The 21390-nt window shown below is 38.0% G+C and overlaps 3 protein-coding genes across 5 annotated transcripts in view; 2 read left to right on the forward strand and 1 right to left on the reverse strand.

Moving 5' to 3' along the window:
• The first annotated feature begins 18 nt into the window (after positions 1 to 18).
• glra4b (glycine receptor, alpha 4b) lies at positions 19 to 14009 on the forward strand. Of its 3 annotated transcripts, none has more exons than XM_089130460.1 (10): positions 19 to 130; positions 2179 to 2488; positions 3836 to 3963; positions 6279 to 6346; positions 6714 to 6937; positions 7017 to 7324; positions 8423 to 8637; positions 9076 to 9234; positions 11327 to 11431; positions 12096 to 14009. In XM_089130460.1, exons 2-10 carry the CDS (start codon positions 2418 to 2420, stop codon positions 12381 to 12383), a joined length of 1566 nt encoding a protein of 521 aa, XP_088986586.1. In that variant the 5' UTR covers positions 19 to 130; positions 2179 to 2417; the 3' UTR covers positions 12384 to 14009. The 3 variants fall into 3 exon arrangements, with proteins under 3 accessions (XP_088986586.1, XP_039515257.2, XP_039515258.2); XM_039659323.2 differs by lacking the exon at positions 19 to 130 and having other exon boundaries at positions 2210 to 2488; positions 7017 to 7099; positions 7187 to 7324; XM_039659324.2 differs by lacking the exons at positions 19 to 130; positions 2179 to 2488; positions 3836 to 3963 and adding an exon at positions 6124 to 6195 and having other exon boundaries at positions 7017 to 7099; positions 7187 to 7324.
• rpl36a (ribosomal protein L36A) lies at positions 13232 to 15901 on the reverse strand. Its single transcript, XM_039659327.2, has 5 exons — positions 15775 to 15901; positions 15228 to 15333; positions 15073 to 15140; positions 13917 to 14039; positions 13232 to 13313 (listed from the first exon to the last, which is right to left on the reverse strand). Exons 1-5 carry the CDS (start codon positions 15775 to 15777, stop codon positions 13293 to 13295), a joined length of 321 nt encoding a protein of 106 aa, XP_039515261.1. The 5' UTR covers positions 15778 to 15901; the 3' UTR covers positions 13232 to 13292.
• Positions 15902 to 19367: 3466 nt separating this feature from the next.
• sptbn4a (spectrin, beta, non-erythrocytic 4a) overlaps positions 19368 to 21390 on the forward strand; it is a 28866-nt gene continuing 26843 nt past the window's right edge. Inside the window, exons 1-2 of the mRNA XM_039659320.2 lie at positions 19368 to 19468; positions 21150 to 21382. The gene's annotated coding sequence lies outside the window, so the exon portion shown is untranslated. The remainder of the gene's footprint in view (positions 19469 to 21149; positions 21383 to 21390) is intronic.

A 21390-nucleotide genomic window follows, 5' to 3' on the forward strand; every position in this document is an offset into this window, starting at 1 on the left:
GAAGTCTTTCCAGGAACATACCAACCATCTGCAAGTGCAAGAAATTGAAAGGTTGTGCATTTGAACGCCCGTGTCTCCGATATGGGTGTGGCCCTGAGGGTTTTGAGATGTGTGGAGAAGATGCAATATGGTAAGGCTCATTAAACCTGTGATTGCCTGCAAACATGTTCCCTAACATAGCCTTGACCTATTTTCTTATGCACCAGCGCTCTGATATACAGGTCCGAGTAATAGGAAAATGCTCATTCTTTCTGCAGAGTGATGTGGCATAGGAGAAAAATACAGTTTGAGAAATAATGAAATTTTGATGTTAAATGAAATATTTTGACGTCTCCAAATGCTATTTGGATGTTGTTTTGTAACCTTGGTACAGATTACAGATTAATATTAATTCAATATTTTATCTAATTAATTTTTGCAGATTTTTTTTATTTTCAAAGCAGGATTAAACATGCCGTGGAATTTAAGAGTTTTAAGATTTAGCTTTACAGTATACTGAATAGGATATACTTGTACTATACCTATGAGATTGGGTAGCGATTTCAGGTTCAGATTATTTCAGCTAAATTGATTAAATGTGAAATCCTCTCTATTAATGCTGTACAAATCTTTTATTTGTGAATTGGACAACATAGCATTGCGTTGTAGACCACTTAACGGAAGGTTGTTATTTCGCTATACGCTGTCTTTATGTTGCATCACATTCACAATTTGGGTAAAATAGTTACTCTTTGTTTTCCTATCAGCGGGGAGCACATTTAACATTGTGTGTGTGTATTTTTGGTGGTTTGCAATGACTGAGTTGAGTTCTGTATTAAATCTGAGCCTCCAGCCTCCACAAAAACAAGATCAGATGTTTCTGAGATCGTTCTTTAGGACCACAATATTCTCTAAAGCATATGAACAGGGTGGATGTCGCTGACCCGAACACACACAAGTTTCTGCTTCCACGCCAGTTAATCTGGAGTCAGCCATGAATTCTCAGTTCAGAATGCCTGAGTACCTTTAACCCCTGTGGAAACTGAAAAATTGAAGTGAATGTGTGTTTATGTGGCGTTTCAAATTTTACGATTCATTGGTTAATAACTGTTTTCAGATGTGTTAATGATTAGAAGTCAGTGGTGTGTGTATTTGGTGGGTCTTGGATAATTATGTTGGCTGGGAGCATAAGTGTGTGTGCGTACTGTAGCATGTGCTCCAATTCCTCCAGAGGTCAAGGCAATGTTTTAACACATCATGGACATGAACGCTGAGTGTGTGTCATTTCAGAGAAAAACTGGGCTTGTTTTTCTTTAGTTTGGTTCACTCTGGAGAGAAGATACATTAAAATTAACACTGGCCTAGTTATCCACTGTGACTCAACACATAGAGCTCAGTAGGATTTCTTTTTTTTTTTTCAGTTGTTTTTCTTACACCCACTCTTCTTGTCTTATTTTTTTTCTCTTTTACTCCACATCTTTGTCCTAGTGAGTGTCCGTTTCATGTAAAGCAGTATAAAAGGGGGGTGACGGAAACTGTGTTCCTGCACATTCTGCTTTCAAAAACACATTTTCAGCTTTCAGTATGGAAAATATATATAACCTATATGTTCCACACAAATACATATATAGAGTGGAGCATTTACAGGATTACAAATGATTTAAAAAAGATTTTAAATGCATGCTGTTCTTTTGAACTTCTTCAAAGAATAATTTTTTTTCATGATAATATATATATATTTTTTTAATAATGTTGGTAATAATAAACTGTTTATAATGAGACTTCACAATCTTATACCCAAACCTTTTTTACCAGCAGTGTGTATATTATGTTTCATATTTACTAAGAGACTATACATGCGGTATTTGTAACGTTAAAGACTTGAAGTAAACTGCCAGGCATAAAGGTGATTAAAAATGATAGGAAATTCAAAATAAATGGTGACCAGTCACAGAACCTACAATCTAAACTGTTTTTAATACATCATTTGAACCTAAATCTTACTGTTAAGCAACAGCCCATGTTATGTGTCAAGAATATAGATATCAGAAAAGATGGATGGATGGATGTTTGTCCTCTGCTGCAGTGCGTCTTGGGATGTGGATCTGGAGCCCCTTAGGTGGAGTCGTGTCACATTTGTTTATTCTGATAAAAGTCTATAAATGCATCTTACGCCCTGTTGCCTCTCTTTTCTCTAAGAACTGCACCTCAGGCTAACATGTGGATAGAGAGAGAAAGAAAGAGCAGAAGACCCCCCGTACACACACACACACACTCTTAGTGTGCCCGTCTTGGGATGCGGTGCTCAGTCAGATGGCAGTGGAGGAGAGACCAGAGTGCATCGGAATGGGCGTCCTGCCCCTCCATAACACATCTGCTTATTGAGCTCTAGCCACGGGACACCAGAGAGGAAAAGAGCGCAGCGGAATAGTGAAAGGATGTTTTCTGTGATCTGGAGGATCCTGTTGGAGCTCTTACTGGTTTGGTGGATGTTTGAAGGGGTCATCAGGTGAGTTTTTCACAGGTGTGCCATCATTCCTCACTGGTTTCAGCATGTCATTCATTAAAACACTTGTAGAGGCTTTTTGTGAGGATACAAATGTAGTTTTAAAATGTCTTCAGAAGAACTCAGGTGTATCTGTGTAATTGGTTAAAATGATCAGTTTCTTCCTTAAAATTTTTTTTTCCATACTTGTGTGTGTTTGTGTGCTCAGTCGTCTGTATTTTGTTTGTGTGTTCAGTTCAGAAGTCTTCATGGGTGATAGGTTTATTTTAATCCCGGGGAGCACTCTTATGTTTTCAGAGTGTGTGTTTGTTGGCTTTATGTATCTGGGTCTCTGATGTATGAGGCTGACACATAGAGACAGCTCTGTCCAAAGTCATTTTTCACTGTTACTGATATTACAGATTTATTGAAGTTCACATAATGAGATTGAACTATTATTGTCTTATCTGGAACAAGACATTTCTTGTTCTTCACTCACCTGATGATGCATTCGTTGTGTGTTTATTTCCATTCCCTGTACGCTGTCTGAAACGGACTTTATGCTTTCAAAAATCGAATTTGCCACAGTTCTGCTTACAAACAGACAGCGAAATTGAAGAGGAACTGGACCAGAAAATTTCTCTAAATATAGAATAAGATTCAAAGTGTGTGTGAGAAAGAACTGACTTTTCCCCTACTTGGACTTCCACTTAACTCTTAATAAAATATTAACACCTTATACAAACTGCAATTAGGGCCAAGGCAATAAAAATGCCAATGCTGTTTAATTTTGCAGCCACACAGAGAAACAGACAGGATGTGTCCAGTGGAGGATTTTTTTTAATAAAACATGGGGTAGATGACGTATTGATGTGCTCATTTAAAGGCTTACTAAAGGCTTTAAGTTAGCAAGCAGATTTCCCTCCGCCATTCACTTTTCAAATTGGCCAACATTATTACCAAAGCATTCAGTTAATAATGGAAAGGTAATAAAGCCTTTTGGCACCAGTGAATGTTAAAATTAACAACAGAAAGAGCTCATAGAGTATACTTATTAAACCACACACAAATACAGTCCAAAAGTCTGACACCACAATGGGATTCTGGTCATTTAACTTCCAATTAGACTGAATAAATTGAAGTTTCTGAAGACAAAGAGGGAGAGATGAATGCAAAGCACATCAGTTATTCTATATAAATGGTTGAGGGAAATCAGATTCATGAGGATTTTGTAAAATGCTAAAGCAATTTTATTAGTGGTTTCAGAATTTGGACCCCACTGAAAAACAAACTGCTATTTAATTTGATGATTCTGTTGGAGATGGGTGTAGATCTGATGTAATTTTATAATTATTATTTCATCTCTCTCAGGTGTGTGTTTAGTAAGGAGCTAAAATCTCCCAGCAGTAGGGTGAAGCCCATGTCACCGTCTGATTTTCTGGATAAACTAATGGGGAAAACGTCCGGATATGATGCTCGGATCAGGCCCAACTTTAAAGGTATTCCACTCCAATCTACTGTAGCATGATTTAGATAAAATATTTAGATAGTAATGAGTGCATCAAAAAAATTTATGCAAATGAGAGGCAAAAACAGTCAATTACTGTGTGATAAAAAAATCACATTTATTTAAGTAGCACTTTTCACAATACTCATCATTTCAAGCCCACATTACAATTTAGAGGGATCTGTTATCAGAGGTAGCTGTCTAAGTTATGTATTTCAAAAAAGCACATACAAATCACAATTAGCTATAGATGTATTAATTTAAACAATGTTATAATTTAAGGCAGAAACAGTGAGCTCATTGAAGTTTTAACTTTTGACAGTGGAAACACAAATAATTGTGTACCATACTGTACCATACTGCTCAGTGGAAACGAGCCATGAGAGACTTCTTTAAAAAAAACACAAACTTTTGAACGGTATAGTGTTCAACACTATACCGTTCAAAAGTTTGTGTTTTGTGAGTGGTGTTTTATAACGTATATTGTTTAAATGTTATAAACTATACGGTGGTCCGGTAGTGTTCTGAGGTTGCGAGGGCTGGTCTGAAAATAATTACACATCGCAAGTTCTTCGCAACACCATCCGGCGGCCCACTGCTCAAACTCTAACCCCTAGTTAAGTGTCACACCAATGTGACACTTGACTAGGGGTTATGTGTCACATTGGTGTCTCGCAGTGGATTTGAACCCAGGTCTCTCACACCAAAGGCATGTGTCTTGTCCACTGCGTCATCACCACCCCTGGAAGACTTTAGGAGTCAGTCTACTACGGTCTTTCTCTTGTCACTCATTCTCTCTTCTTTCAAACTCTTTCAATGATAGTCTGGTCATTTTTAAACATCACATAAGGGAACACAGAAGTAAGTAAAACTGCTGTTGCAGCTTAATCTCCTGTAGATAGATGGTTTTGGCAGGAAAATTTGATGTGGTCAGCAAAGAATATATTTACATTCTCTCTGAGCCTTGCATGTGAAAAAGTGCTGCAGCCCGAAAACACAGAGAAACATAAGATCTCATTAAAGATGAGATCCCCTCCCGAAGAGTTCTCTAGTCTATTTTTTCCCTTCCCCACCTCACACAGATTCCCAGTGACCATTCAACCAGAGAAAGCCACAGGCGAAAACCGACAGAATACGAGACTTTCAGTCCCAGTCGATGAGAATGATTTCAGAAACATGCAGGATACGGCTGTCAGCTCACGCTAGTTTTCTCTCCGTAAAAAGTGTCACAACAGCTTCTGTGAGGATTTTTTCCGTTGGCATTAGGGCCATTTAGTTTGTCATGCTGTCCACTCGAGTGCATGTTAACCCACAGACCTAAATAAGTCTTTTCCATTCCTTCTCTTGCTTATGTTTTTAAAACTGGAATTTTTCTTTTTCTTTCCTCACTCCTCTTTTTTTCTCACAATCTCTCTCTTGAATTCTCTCTGTGGGTGTCTCTGAGCTCGTATATATTTCATATGTGTTCTACATCTCAGAGATGTGGCTGTCAGCGTATGTGGGGGGAATGTCCCCTCTGATAAGCTATATATATCGCTAATGTCATGAACATTAAATCAATAAATAAAATGCTGCATTATTTACAGAGCAACCGAGTGCTAATTAAACATATCGGCTAAATTAGCATAGCCAGCCGTGTAGTTCGCGAATGAGGCATTTTACAGTTGTCTGGTTCGCTATGGGCTTTTCGTGTTCATGAAAATGCTTCATCACTTGTAAATTGATTTAACAATCTCAGACAACCTCTTCAGTATTTTTCTGTTGCTATCTGTTATTTGCTGCTTGAGAATTTTTTTTTATTCAAAACACTGAAGCTGACACAGCAGGTCAATTCTGCTTGAATTATTTATCTAATCTAACATGTTAAAATGGTTGACACAGATGTTGAGTTTTTAATATTTTTCTTTTCGGCCACTATGGATCACACCTTTAGTCGACTGTTATTCCTGCTGAAAAAAAAAAGCTTATATAGGCTGGCCAAAGATTATTTGTTCATTTTGGTCTGGTTTGCTGGATTTAATCAATCTGGATGACCAGTAAAACACAAGGCTGAACAGGCTAGACCAGGGGTGCCCAACACACCTGAAGCAACCAATTAAGGTCTTCAGGGTCACTTGGAAATTAAAGGCAGGTGTGTTTAATTAGGGTTGGAGATGAACTGTGCAGGACAGTTGATCGGCAGGAGCAGGGTTGTGCACCCCTGGGCTAGACCACTGTAAAGCAGGTAAGACCAGTGAAGCATTTTAGGCTGGTTTAAGTATCGAGAGGGGTGCTTTTGTTTCTTACGATGTTCTTTTTCCTTTTTAGGCCCTCCTGTAAATGTCACCTGCAACATTTTTATCAACAGCTTTGGTTCCATCACAGAGACCACCATGGTACAGACACACACACTCACTCATGTCTGGTTTATTGTCTTTTTGAGGACTCTCCATAAACGTAATGGTTTTTATACTGTACAACCTGTATATTTTATCCCCTTACACTGTCCCTATCCCATCACAGGAAACATTCTGCATTTTAACATATTTCTGTATGATTTATAAGCGTGTTTACCCATGGGGTCCTCAATTTAGGTCCCCATAGTCTGTGTGCATTCAGGTTTCAGTCCCCACCAGGATAGAAAAACATGTACACACAAACGCACACACACACAGAGAGATAGATAGAATTTCAATATTTACATATTTTACTCGGCTGCTTTGCCAATCTGATACATTTCTCAACACTACTGTAACTCGTCAGGATTATCGGCTGAACGTTTTTCTGCGGCAACAGTGGAATGATCCACGGCTGGCTTATAAAGAGTATCCAGATGATTCCCTGGATCTGGATCCATCAATGCTAGACTCCATCTGGAAGCCAGACTTGTTCTTCGCCAATGAGAAAGGCGCCAACTTTCATGAGGTCACCACGGACAACAAGCTGCTGAGGATTTTCCAGAATGGAAATGTGCTGTATAGCATCAGGTGCGATATTATCCCCTATAGGTAATAATTCCAAATTATTGCACGAAATATAATCAGAAATGTCTCTTCTCTCTCTCAGACTCACTCTAATTCTGTCGTGTCCTATGGATCTGAAGAATTTTCCAATGGACATACAGATTTGTACTATGCAGTTAGAGAGCTGTAAGACTCAGCATCATCAACTAATTTCATTTTTTATCTCATTTCTCTTTTATATGCACATTATTCTCTCTGTCTCTCTCTCTCTAGTTGGCTACACTATGAATGATCTGATATTTCAGTGGTTGGATGAAGGCCCAGTGCAAGTGGCTGATGACCTTATGCTGCCCCAGTTTGTCCTAAAAGAGGAGAAAGACCTGGGATACTGTACAAAACATTACAACACTGGTACAGCACTAAATACCACAGTAAAGCTTCAACTGAAATATTGAGCACTGTGATGTACAGCACAATTCCACCATTTCATTTTGATATAAATAGTTAAACATTTCAGAAGATCGATAATACGTGTTATGGGGAATAATAATGACAAATAGGTTTTTAGAAGTAAAAATAATTGATGCTTGTCCGTTCAAAACTGCTAGGGGGTTGCTATCGTGGTAGATTTTTTCCCCTACGCACACCTGACAGACACCTGAAAATATTATACTTGAGTTCACCTCTGACTGCTCGTTGATGCCAAAGTGTAGCTATTCTAAAATGCCTAAGAATTAAAGTTACCTGACCACAATCTAACCCCGCCTAAGAGTCTCACAAAGAGTTAAACTACGTCTCGCCACCTTTCGAACACTATCACTTGGGAATAAGGTAACTAGTGTTCTTAACCCGTTCCACATTATCACTTGGGAATAGAAGTAAGATCTCTAGTGTTTCGCTAAATAACTTGTTCCACTAACTAACTTGCTGTGCAGCATTAACTTAGACAGACTCCAGACAATGCCTTTGAATATGCTTTAATCAGACAAATCTCAGAGAGAGTTCCACCAGCAACAGTTTTTATAGGAGCATGGCAAAAATGACATGGGGCATTACATAATTTCCAAACCCTTCTGTTACTAGGTAGGAGCAAACTTAGATCTCAAATCATTATAAAAATGGAAAAAGTTAAAAGTTCAGTTGATTACTCAATATGTCATGAGACTATTCTAGACTGTTATATTTTTCATATCGTCTAGCCAGCATCTCAGAATTTTCCACTACATTTTGTTCAAGGCCTAAAGAAGAAGTAAGGTTAGATGTTAGAATTGTGATTAGTTTGATAAACAGTTTACTATTTCATTTATTTTTTTAAATCCATCACACTATGCAGTTGCTAAGGTTTTCTAAATGTGTTGTTTCCAGCGGGTTGCTCTGCGTTTGCTGAGGTGTTCTCAGTGGTTGTTTGGGGTGGTTGCTAGGGGCTTGCAATGTGTTTGGTTAGTATAAGAAACTATAAATGATGCTAGTTTATTCTTGCTGTCTAACATGAGTGTGTGTTTCACCCAGGTAAGTTCACTTGTATAGAGGTGAAGTTTCATCTGGAGAGGCAGATGGGTTATTACCTGATCCAGATGTACATTCCCAGCCTCTTAACTGTTATCCTGTCGTGGGTCTCCTTCTGGATCAACATGGATGCTGCCCCGGCCCGGGTTGGGCTGGGCATCACTACAGTTCTCACCATGACAACACAGAGCTCTGGATCGAGAGCATCACTGCCTAAGGTGGGAGAGAATCTACTTTATCCATCTGTACATTCATCCACTATCAGTCATTACTTACTCACCCTAATGTTTTCCTAAACCTGTATGACCTGTTAAAACTAGAGAATAGAGATACATTGATGTATCGGCCACCCATATGTTCATCTGCCGATTTTTGATCAATTTAAAACCATCTGCAAATAGCATGAAAAATAAACCAGGTAGCAATATGCATTTGTGAAATTTAAAACACAATCAAAACACTAATCTATTTCAATGAGAGCAAGTGTTTAGTTGTTAGCCCCCCTCCCAAAAAATCCTATCTGTGCATCCCTTGTTAAAACAGTTTTTTTTTCTCTCAATCAACCGCATTTGACAGATTCTTAATGTGTGTTCAATCAAGAATGTTCCTTTAACATATGTGTTTGCATTAACTACGCTGTGTGTGCATATGTACAGGTATCCTATGTGAAAGCTATTGACATCTGGATGGCAGTGTGCTTGCTGTTTGTCTTTGCTGCTTTGCTGGAGTATGCAGCTGTTAACTTTGTATCTCGGCAACACAAAGAATTCTTCAAACTGCGGAGAAAACTACGAGAGGAACAACGCTATAGAGCTGTGAGTGGCAGTCAGAAACTTTCCTCTGTTGTACACGTGAGATATGCATTAAGTGCCCTAAGCCTAGTTCACACTACATGATTTTAAAATGTCGGGCTGAACTGTGCAGTTTACACTACATGACTTGCTCTCAGTGAAATCATGAGTGTTCTAGATTGTACAACCACTGTGTCCCAATGATGTTTCACGAGCAGCCGCCTGGCCCCCTCCAGAGCAGAGAGGGAAGGTCAGTGATGGCATAAAAAGTATGTCATGAGTAATACTATTATTTCCACATAAAAATATGGGACAACATGAATGGGAAGAAAGCGAAAAAGCTGCAGGATTTTAAATATGGAGAATGTCCCTGTGATGTTGAATACGAAACTGATAAGTTCAACATCATTTCTCTTTTAAAGTTGAAATGTGTAATTTCTGGGCTATCAGCTCCACCAAATAGAATAGCTAAAGTAATCATTGTATTCAAACAGGTTTTCTGAATTTTAATCTATTGTTTGTTGAGACAGATAGTCCCGCCCAAAGCTCACGCCATTGGTTGATCCATTGTTGTTGGGTCAAGCTCAAATAAACAAAGCAGCATTTTAAAAGTTTTTTTTTTAAAATACAAATGGCTTTCTCATAAATTCTAAATATTAAGCTGTCACATATATTTTGACAGTATTTTAACTTTGAACATTGCAAAATTGCATTTTGTGTAATACTCAATGACAATGGCTATAAAGGTAAATCTCATGAATCATGTCGAACATGTTTTATGTTTTTTTAAGTGAAAGTAATATATAATTTGAAATATGTGAAATGAGTGAAAACATACAAACAAACCCTTAAGAAAAACATCCAGATGGATTACGCTAATGAGAATGGGGTGGGGGGTAATTGTGCTTTTAATGGAAAATCTCACAATGCACTTTTATTGGTCCTAAAAAGAAAATTCATTTTCTTTATGCTACATATAATTACTTGTTTTGTCTTTTGATTTTTTGAGGTGTATTATGACCCAGACATGCCCTTTGTCTGCCTGGAATAGGAGGCTATTCCTAGACTCCTCTCAGGAGTTTTAGTCTGCAAAGATTGCAGTTATTTCCTTTTCTTTGTTACTCTGCTCTTAACCAGCTAGTTGAGAGAACATCGTGGCTTTCTTTTGGACACAGCAGACTCTGTCCTGCTACAAAGAGCAGAGAGAATAAATATTACACTATCCTGTCCTTTTCTATTCCTCCTCCATATCCCCTCTATCGCCCTGCAGGGCAGGTCGTGTGTGTGTGTGTGTGTGTGTGTGTGTGTGTGTGTAGCCCAGTGGGTGAGTTGGTGGCGCTATGCCCCCTCATTTGCCTTAGGGATGCTGTTAGGTATAGAACATGCAAACAAGCTAACATACTACTGCACTCAAGCTTTTAGGCATAATGAACAAATAAAAAACACATTATTGTGAATGTGGTGTTAGCCACATACATACTAAAACACACATACACACACTCTGTCTGGCTGTTTGGTTCCAGCAGTGTGGTTCAGTAGGCTGTCTGATCTTATGTGTGCCCAAGGCAGCGAACTGAACACAATATGATTCAACACAAACGCACCAAACTGACTGTATCTCATCCTTAATAAAGCATCCTTTCCCAAAGGAACAAATACACTGTCATTGTTGATCTCTCTCTCACACACACAAATAAATACAAGATATCACTTAGAATAAATTACCTCCATGGAAAAGAAAAGAGAAAACTTGAGGAAAGCCAAAGAAAGCTGGCACAAAAAAGAGAGAAAAGGCCAAGGAAAATTATTGCAACTGACAAAACGTATTTAGACTGAAAAACTAATAGAAAATGCATGTATCTTGGAGAGTAAATAAATGCCTTGTTTAAAACACTAAATGATTCAGACTGGTACCTGCTGACAAATAAAAGATATATCTGTACAAATGTTCATGCCCTCAGAGATTTTTAAGGTACATTGTGACCCTGTTTCATATCTCTAATGCATGGTTACAGATAAGCCAGACAGGGAGGTCTGTTGAAGATGGGAAGAGAATATTTTATTGTTTGAATAAATGATGAATCCGTTTTTAAATGTGTCTTTGTTTTGTCTTCAGGCCTCTGGTCAGGCTGGAGGAGCAGAGACGAAGAACAAAAGCAACAACGTCACAGGGAGCACACCAAGCAAAAGCGCACAACGCAAATGCAGTGCCTGCGCACGGGTATGCACCCACAAACTATATATTTACTTATAAACATGCTTCTCTAATGAATACTTGATTCTGATTGGTCAGTTGTGACATTGAGCCGTCCAATATCTTTATGTAATGACCATGATTGATGGCAACGTAATGGTGCTACTTTCATGTCTCCCATATTACTCTGCTGTCTTCCCGTTTCATGTAATGCAAGTTCTGAAATAACAAAGAGGATTTCAAAAGTTTTGTGACAGTAAGGAAAGGAATGCTTTTATTCAGCAAGAATGCATTAAATCGATCAAAAGACAGTAAATACATTTATAATGTTACAAAAAGATTTATATATTTTTTTATCTATTCCTGACAACAAATGTTTTCCACAAAAATATTAAACAGTACAGTTAATCAATATTGATAATAATAAGAAATATTTCTTTCTGAAGGATCATGTGACACTGAAGACTGGAGTAATGATGCTGAAAATACAGCGTTGCCATTTCAGAAATATAATACATTTAAATTTTTTTTTATCAAAACATATAACTGTCAATTTAAAATAGTAAAATTTGTAGTTTTTATTTTGATAAAAAAAAAATACAGCCTGGGAGAGTTTTTGAAAACCATAATTTTACAAGTGTATATTGCATTTTTTTGTTATTTTTTTTTTTTTTGTTATGTTTTTCTTAAGGAAGAGCAGTTAGCCTCACATAACCAGGACCTGTACTTCACGGGATACGAGATGGACACCTGTCTGTCTGGGGACGGGCCTCTCTCTGAGGCTGCTGCCATGTTTGCAGGCCTTCCGCCCGGCCACATTCTGTTTGACATCCGCCGGCGCTTCGTGGAACGAGCTAAACGGATCGACACCATCTCACGAGCCGCCTTCCCGCTCAGCTTCCTTGTTTTCAATGTGCTCTACTGGTTCACATACAAAGTGCTTAGAAATGAGGACATTATCCCTGAACTGCGACCCTGACAGCCTTTACGACTTATGAACTTCCCAGTATCCCATTTTGAGAGCCAGTTACAATCCAATACAATATGAGATCCTGTATCAAGGACATTGAAATTGAACACGTTTTCTCTGCATGAGTGAGCTACAGTGCACGCGTCTAAGAACACAAACACCATATAAACATTTAGTTTATATGAAGAATGACTGAATCACTCCAGTGAAAGTCCTTTGTTGCATTAAGCACATTTGTTTGTCTGTTAAAAATAAATGTGATAAATGGATTCTTCCTCATGGCTGTTTGAGGAAGACTTTGAATAGACCTTAATGCTGCTACATGGATTAAAAATAACTGTATTGGCAAATAAGCCCTAATTCAGGAGACCATATTTATAGTGAATATGAAAGCATAAATTTGGTTGTGGTCATATCAAGCGGTGGTGGCCCACAAGGATAGACTTGTTTAGCATTATATTTTCTAGTCATGCATTTACAGATAAACATAAATAGGAAAGCAATCAAACCTCAATACAAGCTTTCATTTTATTGACAGGCATCAAATTGGATCTAAAAACTGATAAAAAAGTAATAGTACATTTTCACTGCCCATGCTTAAATATTATTTTCTCAGGTTGAACTAACAATATGGCTGTACTCACTAGAGCAAAAAGACCAGACAATGAATGCTTTCAAAACATCTTTTCCTTTAGCTGCCAAGTTTAAGCGTTACAATTTCTAACATATGTCCCCTCCCTCTGCCTCTAACTACAAAAGCATTAGAGTATTTTTTGGTCCCCAATGGTGCACTTAGTGTGGAACTTAATTTGAAAGTGAAATTTGATAATGACATTGAATGAAAGGCAAAGTCAGCATAACTGTATACAACTTTTATTGACAGTGATGGTAAACCACAAAAAAAGCACTTGGCCCAGCTCAGAACTGGATGACCTGGCCCTGAAAGAAAGATGAAAACACAAATTATGCATAAATATTATAACAGTCAGAAACAGTTTTACATTTTTCAATGGTTCTGTCTTGATGCCAAAGTACAATTTGTTAAGTCACCCCTTTTCCAATATACAGATCATGGACAGTTTGACTTCACAGTACTTTATGTACTAAAAATACATATTTTAAAGCCCACACATTTGATTTCATTCTAATTAAAGAGTTTAAACGTTCGACTTAAATAAAAAAAAAATAATAATAATCCACCCACTGATTAATTTTAGTAAATCAGGGTTCCCACATCTCTTACCCAATGATTTAGCAAGTAGTTTTGCAGCTTTAGTTTGCACTTATATCCATGCAATTATTTTCGAAAGACTGCCTCACAAATAAGAGAATTTTCTAGCCGATAATCTTTTAGAAGACGTAACCACAAATCTTTCACTAAAAATCAATCAAATATTATTTCCAATTTTCTATTTAAGACAATTAATGACTAAACGCCTTCAAACCACCATTTCACTCATTTCTACGTTTTATCGTCAGTACAAATTGTTTACAATTTGCCTTTTTACTTGTTCTTTAAGCAGCTAATGTGCATTTCATTACCTTTCTCTTTTTGTCTCCTCCCAGCTCAAAGTGTTTGCATCGCTTAATGGCCAACATCCTCTTTGAGCGGCAGTTGGGCTCCACGCACTCCAGCCTCAGCACAATCTTCTTTGTGGTTTTAGCCTACAGCAAAAATAGGGACAATCAGACCTGATATGTAAACATCCAATGATCAACAATGAATATTGAGGGCTATGTTTCTCCACAAACAACATATAAATAAACCCAACTTAGGCTGCATTTACACTTGGCACTTAAGGAATAGTAATTTGTACATGTAGCTTTGAACCTTCCACATTCTATACTACTTACACTTTTACTGGTGTTAGTTAAGTAACGAAGTAAACAGAAGGATTTGACTATCATTTTGATGCACAAATTTAGATTAAATATTTATGCAGTCTTCATTATCCAGAAGTTAAAGAAACTTAGAAGAACGTTTCTGTGGCATGCTTCGTTTTAATGTCAGCTTAGAGTGCTAGATACACAAGAATTCCTCAAACTGAAGCACAGAACTCCTGTTCTGAGAATATCCTTCGGGAGAATGATGCGCACTTCTGTTCAGAGGTAGAACAGTCCATTTGGTCAGTTTGAAAAGGTCAGATGAAAATAATGAGGTGTGTTTTTGATCTTATATGTAGGCGGCAAACAGTATCCTAATGATAACTACGGTGATCTCCAACAAAATACAATTGCATTCGAAGACTTGTAAGATTTGCCTTTTTAATTATTTATCATATTTATCATTTATCCCGGAAGAATCACATCAATGATTTTTATGGAAAGATGCAGGTTCTGGCATACGCATGGATTCATTTGAAAACTTGTGCATAAACCAAATCTATGGACCTCATTTTGGTCAAAAGCACTTCTCATAACATTCCACATTTTTGTTGTATACTGAGAAGTTACTCTCTTTACTGAATGAACTTCACTAGGTCCTCATTGATCATTTGACACATCTAATAATTGTTGCAAAAATACCATGAGTTGCAATGATAGAAAATGACTTGAAATAGCCATTTAAAATCAAATCAATGTCAAATAAACACCAGCAGTACTGGGTTGGAACGATATTGAAGACATTTTTGAATTTGAGGCAACATGGCAACTCTGACTCCCATACTATGGCACCCATCTGCAAGACCCAACATACCTTTTTTCGGAAAATAGGCTTCGTTTGTCCTCCATAACCACTCTGCTTTCTGTCGTAACGCCTCTTCCCTAAATTAACAATTAAACAAATGCAATTAATTCTTCAGACAGTGAAATCTACACTGTTCAACGTCCCAGCCAGTTCTCAGGACTTACCCTGGGCGTAAAGAGAGTCTTTGCCCTTCTTGTACTGGGTCACTTTATGCGGCTGGTGCTTCTTGCATTTTTTGCAGTAAGTCCTGCGGGTCTTCGGTACGTTTACCTACGGAAAAACACGCCTCGTCAATGAAATCTCATGCAGTCGAAGTCCAAAAACGTTACAGCGGCGCTGACAACTACCAAGAGACAAACTAGCACTCGAGCTAATCAATATTTTCACTAAAATGTACATACAATTCCGGAACTTAAAATGGTGTGAATAATGCATTCGAATATGCAAAGACAAAACGTAAGCGTTTAAGTAAACTTATTTAAAATACCAATCATATGCTGCCACGGTTAAAACATCTACATTACTATTCGTGAAGTCGGCAAGTAAAGAGAATAATCATCTTATTCGTCATATAAACAACCCAATATAACATTTTAAATAATGCCTATGCTGTATAAATTCACATTGTGCACTTTGTTTAAGGCTAAATTGTTCAAAAACTTAGGATTAAAACAGATTTTGGATGAAAGTCCACAGGACAACAATACGCACCATGGCTGCCCTCGCGGTGCGGGAGCAAAGAGGAAGTGAAGACGTCACTCACAGCATTAATACCGGGTCGCGCCAGTGAGGTCTCGCGCTGTTTGCTCTTGCACGATGCTACCACCTAACGGTCGAGATCGAGATACCAAACACAAATATGAAAACCAATATTATTGTAAGTATTTTAATGACTAATGTCAATGATACCACGCCGACAACGTAGAAGTTGATAGTGTTCAGATAATCTGTAAAGACTCGACTGTATTTATTTCTACTTATCGCGATATTTTGTCGAACCGTGACCAAAACAAACATGATCAAAATATCATAAAATTACCGAAAATGTGACTCAGTCATAGTACCACATAATAAAATCTCGGTGAAAATGTTTCTAAAAGAATATTGTTCTACAATGCTTTTATATTGTGTTTTCGTAACAAAATGAAATGAAAAAAGCGTGTACAGTAAGTTACTTTTGCACAATTTTAGAGCTGAAACCACACGATTGGAGAAGATTGTTTTCATAATAAGGAAGTGAGGAGCTTTTTTTTATTTTTTTTTATTCAACTTTCAAAATCATAGAGTTTGAAATCAAGTTCTTGACATTTCTTTTACACATTTTCTGATAAATATAACATTTGATAAGTAAAACATTGAAACATTCAACAAAAAGAAGAAAAAAACGAAAAAAAACAAAACATAGAGGGCATCACAGACATATATTAAATTCTTTTAGGAGGGATACAGATCTTTGGGCTTTTCGATTTTTAAAAAATTTTACAGACTCAAAATACATTTTAAAGGCTGTTTTGAAATGAGCAAAGTTGGGTTTTGAGTTACTCCACTTAGATTGATGAATATTAAATTTTCCTACTAGAAACAAATCGGTAACATACATTTTTCTTATAGGAAACTCAAAATCATTTGTATGAAGTAAGACAGAAGACAAATTTAAGACAAGGTTTCAATTCATTTTAAAACCTAGAAATTGAGACATCTCATTCCAAAAGATTGAAGAATAGGGACATTCAAAGAATAAGTGCACAATAGACTCTCTTTCACAATTACAAAAACAGCAATTGTAATCAATATCCAGATGAAAACGCTCTAATGTGTCTTTCACAGGATATATTCTGTGAGCAATTTTAAAAGACACTTCTTTGGTTTTATTTGATACACAATACAAACTAAGAACTCCCCAAAAATGTTGGGCATTACGGCGTCGTTTTGGGCCAGTTCTGGATAATATCTGGGTACTTTGTAAAGCTCTGGGCGAGTTTGCTTCCGGTATTGATCTGGTTGCCTTGCGGCAAACAGCACTTGGGCCAACCTTGGGCCGTAATTCCATGCGGTATGTGGGCAAAAATAGCCGAAATTAAGCCAGATCCGGCCAAAAACCAATTTGCTTTCTGGGCCAGGGGAAGTAGGATACGTTGTAGCTAAATCGTCTACAGTGGTACAATATTTTTATTTCAGTTTTTAGTTTATAGAATCATTTATGTTGAGTTAATTTATATTTTATCACTGTTGACTTGATTTAAGTGGTAAATATTGTAATATTTTAAAAACATCAACTTTTTTATTAATGTTCCTCATTTGTTATTTTTGGTTTGTCAGAAAATAATTGAAAACAATTATGGCCAGTACAAAAAAAAAAAAAAAAAAAAAAAAAAACCTGCTTGTGCTTCGTGTGCCCACTGGCCTTCTGAGATGTTGATGTAGACTGGCACATGCAGCATGCTGCTCGTTGCCAGTATCACCATGGCGACACTGACTAGGTCATTACCGATGAGCAGTAATAATATCTGCCTGACCCAATGACTTCAAGATGCATTTTGACTTCACATTATACTGATGTTACTGGAAATTCACGCCTGCTCACATTCACGGTTATCTTGACATGACTTCTAAACAAAACCACCCTCAACTACACACACACACACACACACACACACACACACACACACACACACACACACACACACACACACACACACACACACACACACACACACACACACACACACACACACACACACACACACACACACACACACACACACACACAACATACTGCATGTCCTGGAGCTTTGATTAATAACACCTGATTGTACAGTAGCCTACTTGTTCGTCTTTAGCTCCCTTCATGCAGATTAACGAGGTTAATTAAATTGAAATAATTTGAAAAGACAAAGAACAACCCATTGGTTGTGTGTGGGGATGTTGCTCTTTTTTAAAGTGCCAGTGATTGAGAAAAATGTGTCTGATTTGCAAACCTAGAAAAAAGAAATTGACAAGAAAGTTTTATTCGAAATTAAGCAATATTTTGACCACATACAGTAGGTCCTCATCTGGCCTAATGCAAATTGTGACTCAAGTTTTGTGGTAATGTCATGCATCCCTTTAAACAAACAAACTCCTACACTTGTATTGGTGACTAGTTTATTTGTGACAATTTAAAATATAAATAGAATATACGTGTGACGTGTTATCATTTTTCATATGCATTTATACAAACAACTGTGTTATACTATTTTCATATAAATGCTCACAAACATTTCACATGAATATTTTATTCGCATTTTGTTTATTGTTTGTACTGTTCCATAATTTGTCTCTTGTTGGTGTTTCTAACATGTTGTCCACACGGGGGCGCCAAACGCCTGAAGGCCTTTGCCGATTTAAACATGGACAGGAGACAAGTTTATGCATTTCTGACATCCAGCGAAATACGAAAACGAAGGTGAATTATTTTAAGATGTGACCCTCTTTATATGCTCATAGATGTTGCTTTTAAATGTGGTAATTGTTCAAATCTGTACTCTTTGACTAGGCATACTGGGTTGGAGAGAATGGTAAAAATGGAAAAACAACAAACAATCAAATAAAAAAGGCTAACGGACGTGCTTCACTTGCTAATGAGCACAATATTAGTAATACGTTTATGTAAGTAATGCCTAGGATAACATTTAGTTTTATGCCCAGTAAAACTACAGTGTGTACAGTATGACAAAAGCAATTATTGAGGCGAAGACCAGGCAACTCAGTCAGTGTATCTTCAGCAGAATTCTTTATTGAGAAAGCGGCTGTTTGGTAACTTAGCTGCAGTCAAGTCTAACAAGCTACACATTGTAGTTTTATACACATTTTAGGGTAGTCCTTACAGGTGAAGACAAAGCACTCAGGTCGAAATCTTTAACAAAGTTTGCTAAAGATGTAACGTTAAACAGTTAGCCCAGCCAGACTTTGGAGTTTATGAGCCCCAGTCCAATCAGCATAACTGTATCATGTGGCAGGACATTTGTACCAAGATTGAGGCAGGGGAACCAAAAGCCATCACAGATAAAAGGTGATGCTTCTTTAACTACCAATATGGAGATCAGGAAATGTCAGAAACCTAGAACCTTTGCTTAATAATCATTCATCTGATGTTATCATCTTCACCTTAAATGACAAATACAATGTATATCCCTTAATTTTTTATGTGATGTTTTGTAGGATCCGCAGATCTTAAACCGATTCTTAAATTTGTAATTCGACAGAGGACATGTTTCATTTCAGTTTTAACGTTTTTCTCACCACTGTCCTTTTTGTGTCTGTAGACCTGTCAGAATGGGATGCTGGTGAAGAACCTGATTCATTTTTGGAGTATGGCCATATTCAAACCAAGATCTGAAGGTGACGGTGCTGATTAATGTGAATGGTGGGTGGTCAAAATTATTTTCTTGTGATTTTATATCTCTGATCTACTGTCTGCTAACTGTTATAGCATTACATTATTGTTAGGTGGTAATTCTAATTTAGTGGACTGGAACAAAATTTTATTGGATCAATTTTTTTATACATCCCTGATAAGATGATTAAGTCAATATATTTTATGTATTTGTTTGTACGTTTTACTTTTGAATGCATATACACTACAAAATTACAAATACTTATTTCATCAAATGAACTTTAATTTTTATATATATTGAAACATTGGTCCAAAATATAACAAGCACCCAGGGTATCATACAGATTCTATTATTCACATTGTACAATCCTTGCCTCTAGTTTCCTCCTAAACCAAATCCTGCATTTAATTTAAAGGCTTAATTTCTTCATTTGTTTTTGAAAGCTAAATCTGTCAGTTTCTTCAGAAATATTCCAGTCCAAACCTCTATTTTCTGGGTGTGTACATTTCTAAACTGTGCCTGTCCCTTTAATTTAGAAGCAGCTATGCTACAGTGACACGTGTGTCCTTTCCTCTGCTCTCACTCAGCTGTTTGAAATGATGACAGATACCTTATAGACACACAGTCAAGATATCTCCCATTGAACCTTCAGGTTTCCCTTTTGACCTTTGTAATTACACATTCCACCTCTCAAATTAATCTGGCCAGTATCGTTCTCAGTGCACATGTAACATACACACATCTTTCTTTCTGAATGTCCTCACACAGACACACACATTGTGTGGCATCTGCCCAACACTACTGCTGAGACTGTGACCTCCAATGCCTCAGCTTCCCTGTGGTTGTTTTCTAAACCAATCTGTTCTCTTTTCCTTACTGTCCCCTAACACACACACACACACACACACACACACACACACCCTCCTGCCCCCGCGGTGCAGCTAAACGTCCCTAGTGACACTGAAAAATGTTGCCTCTTTTTCTTTCCTTTCCTTTCCACCTGTCTCTCCCTTTCTCTTTTTCCTTGTCCTTTTACGAGGTGTTTCTCCTACAGTATTTCTATCTCCCTTTGTAGCCAACATTCCATCCTCATGCCTCGTCTTTTCCTTTCTCTCTCTCTCTCCTCCGTCTCTACCACCCCCTTTGCCTTCATCATCTACCACCCCCTCCCTTTTTCCCCTGTCTCTCTCTCTCGTTCTCACTGCCTCTCCCTCTTTCTTGTTCTCACTCCCTCCCTCACTCTGAGGCACTGCAGTAAAGTGTGTTGATAGGATTGAGGTGGTTTTCTCTGCGCTGAGAGAGAGAGAGAGAGAGAGAGAGAGAGAGAGACTGCAGCATGCTGCATTGCAATCACACTAGAGCACATGAGAATCTTCCCACAAAAGCACACGTGTGTATCCATTCAGCCGTCGGATCCTCCGCAGCACGATGTTTGTGAGTGCGTGAGCTCATTCAAAGAGGGTAACTTGTGTCTTTACGTGTCTAAATCTGCTATCCCCCCCCCCCTCCACATACACGCACATCGGCAACTCCTCCCACTCCGACGACGAACCCCCATCCACCCAGGTCGACAGCAGGACGGCGTAGCGATTCTGGACGCAGCGCTGAAACCAGAGCTTCGCCCTGACGCGGACGTATACAGGCAGGCAAAGACGCGGCATTTGGTCCTTGTCTCGCCTGAGGAATTATCATGCGGTGTTTTCTTTGCAGGAAACTGCTGGAGTCATTGCCACTAAAGATTCTCTAGGAGACTGAACGCTTTCGGTGGGTGTCTGTCCTGCGTGTGCGTGCATACCGGTTGTTTTTTTCTGAGCCGTTGGACTGACGCACGGATACTGCAGCAGAACTGCAGGGGCCTGGACGCTAACCTGGAGGACATGAAGACCCAGTGGATCCCCCACCCCTGAGCACCAGAACCCACTGCTGCTGCACATTCTGCTGAGGTGCTGCT

This window comes from Pimephales promelas, chromosome 4 (assembly GCF_988280905.1).
Source record: "Pimephales promelas chromosome 4, fPimPro1.hap1.1, whole genome shotgun sequence".
NCBI lineage: Eukaryota > Metazoa > Chordata > Actinopteri > Cypriniformes > Leuciscidae > Pimephales > Pimephales promelas.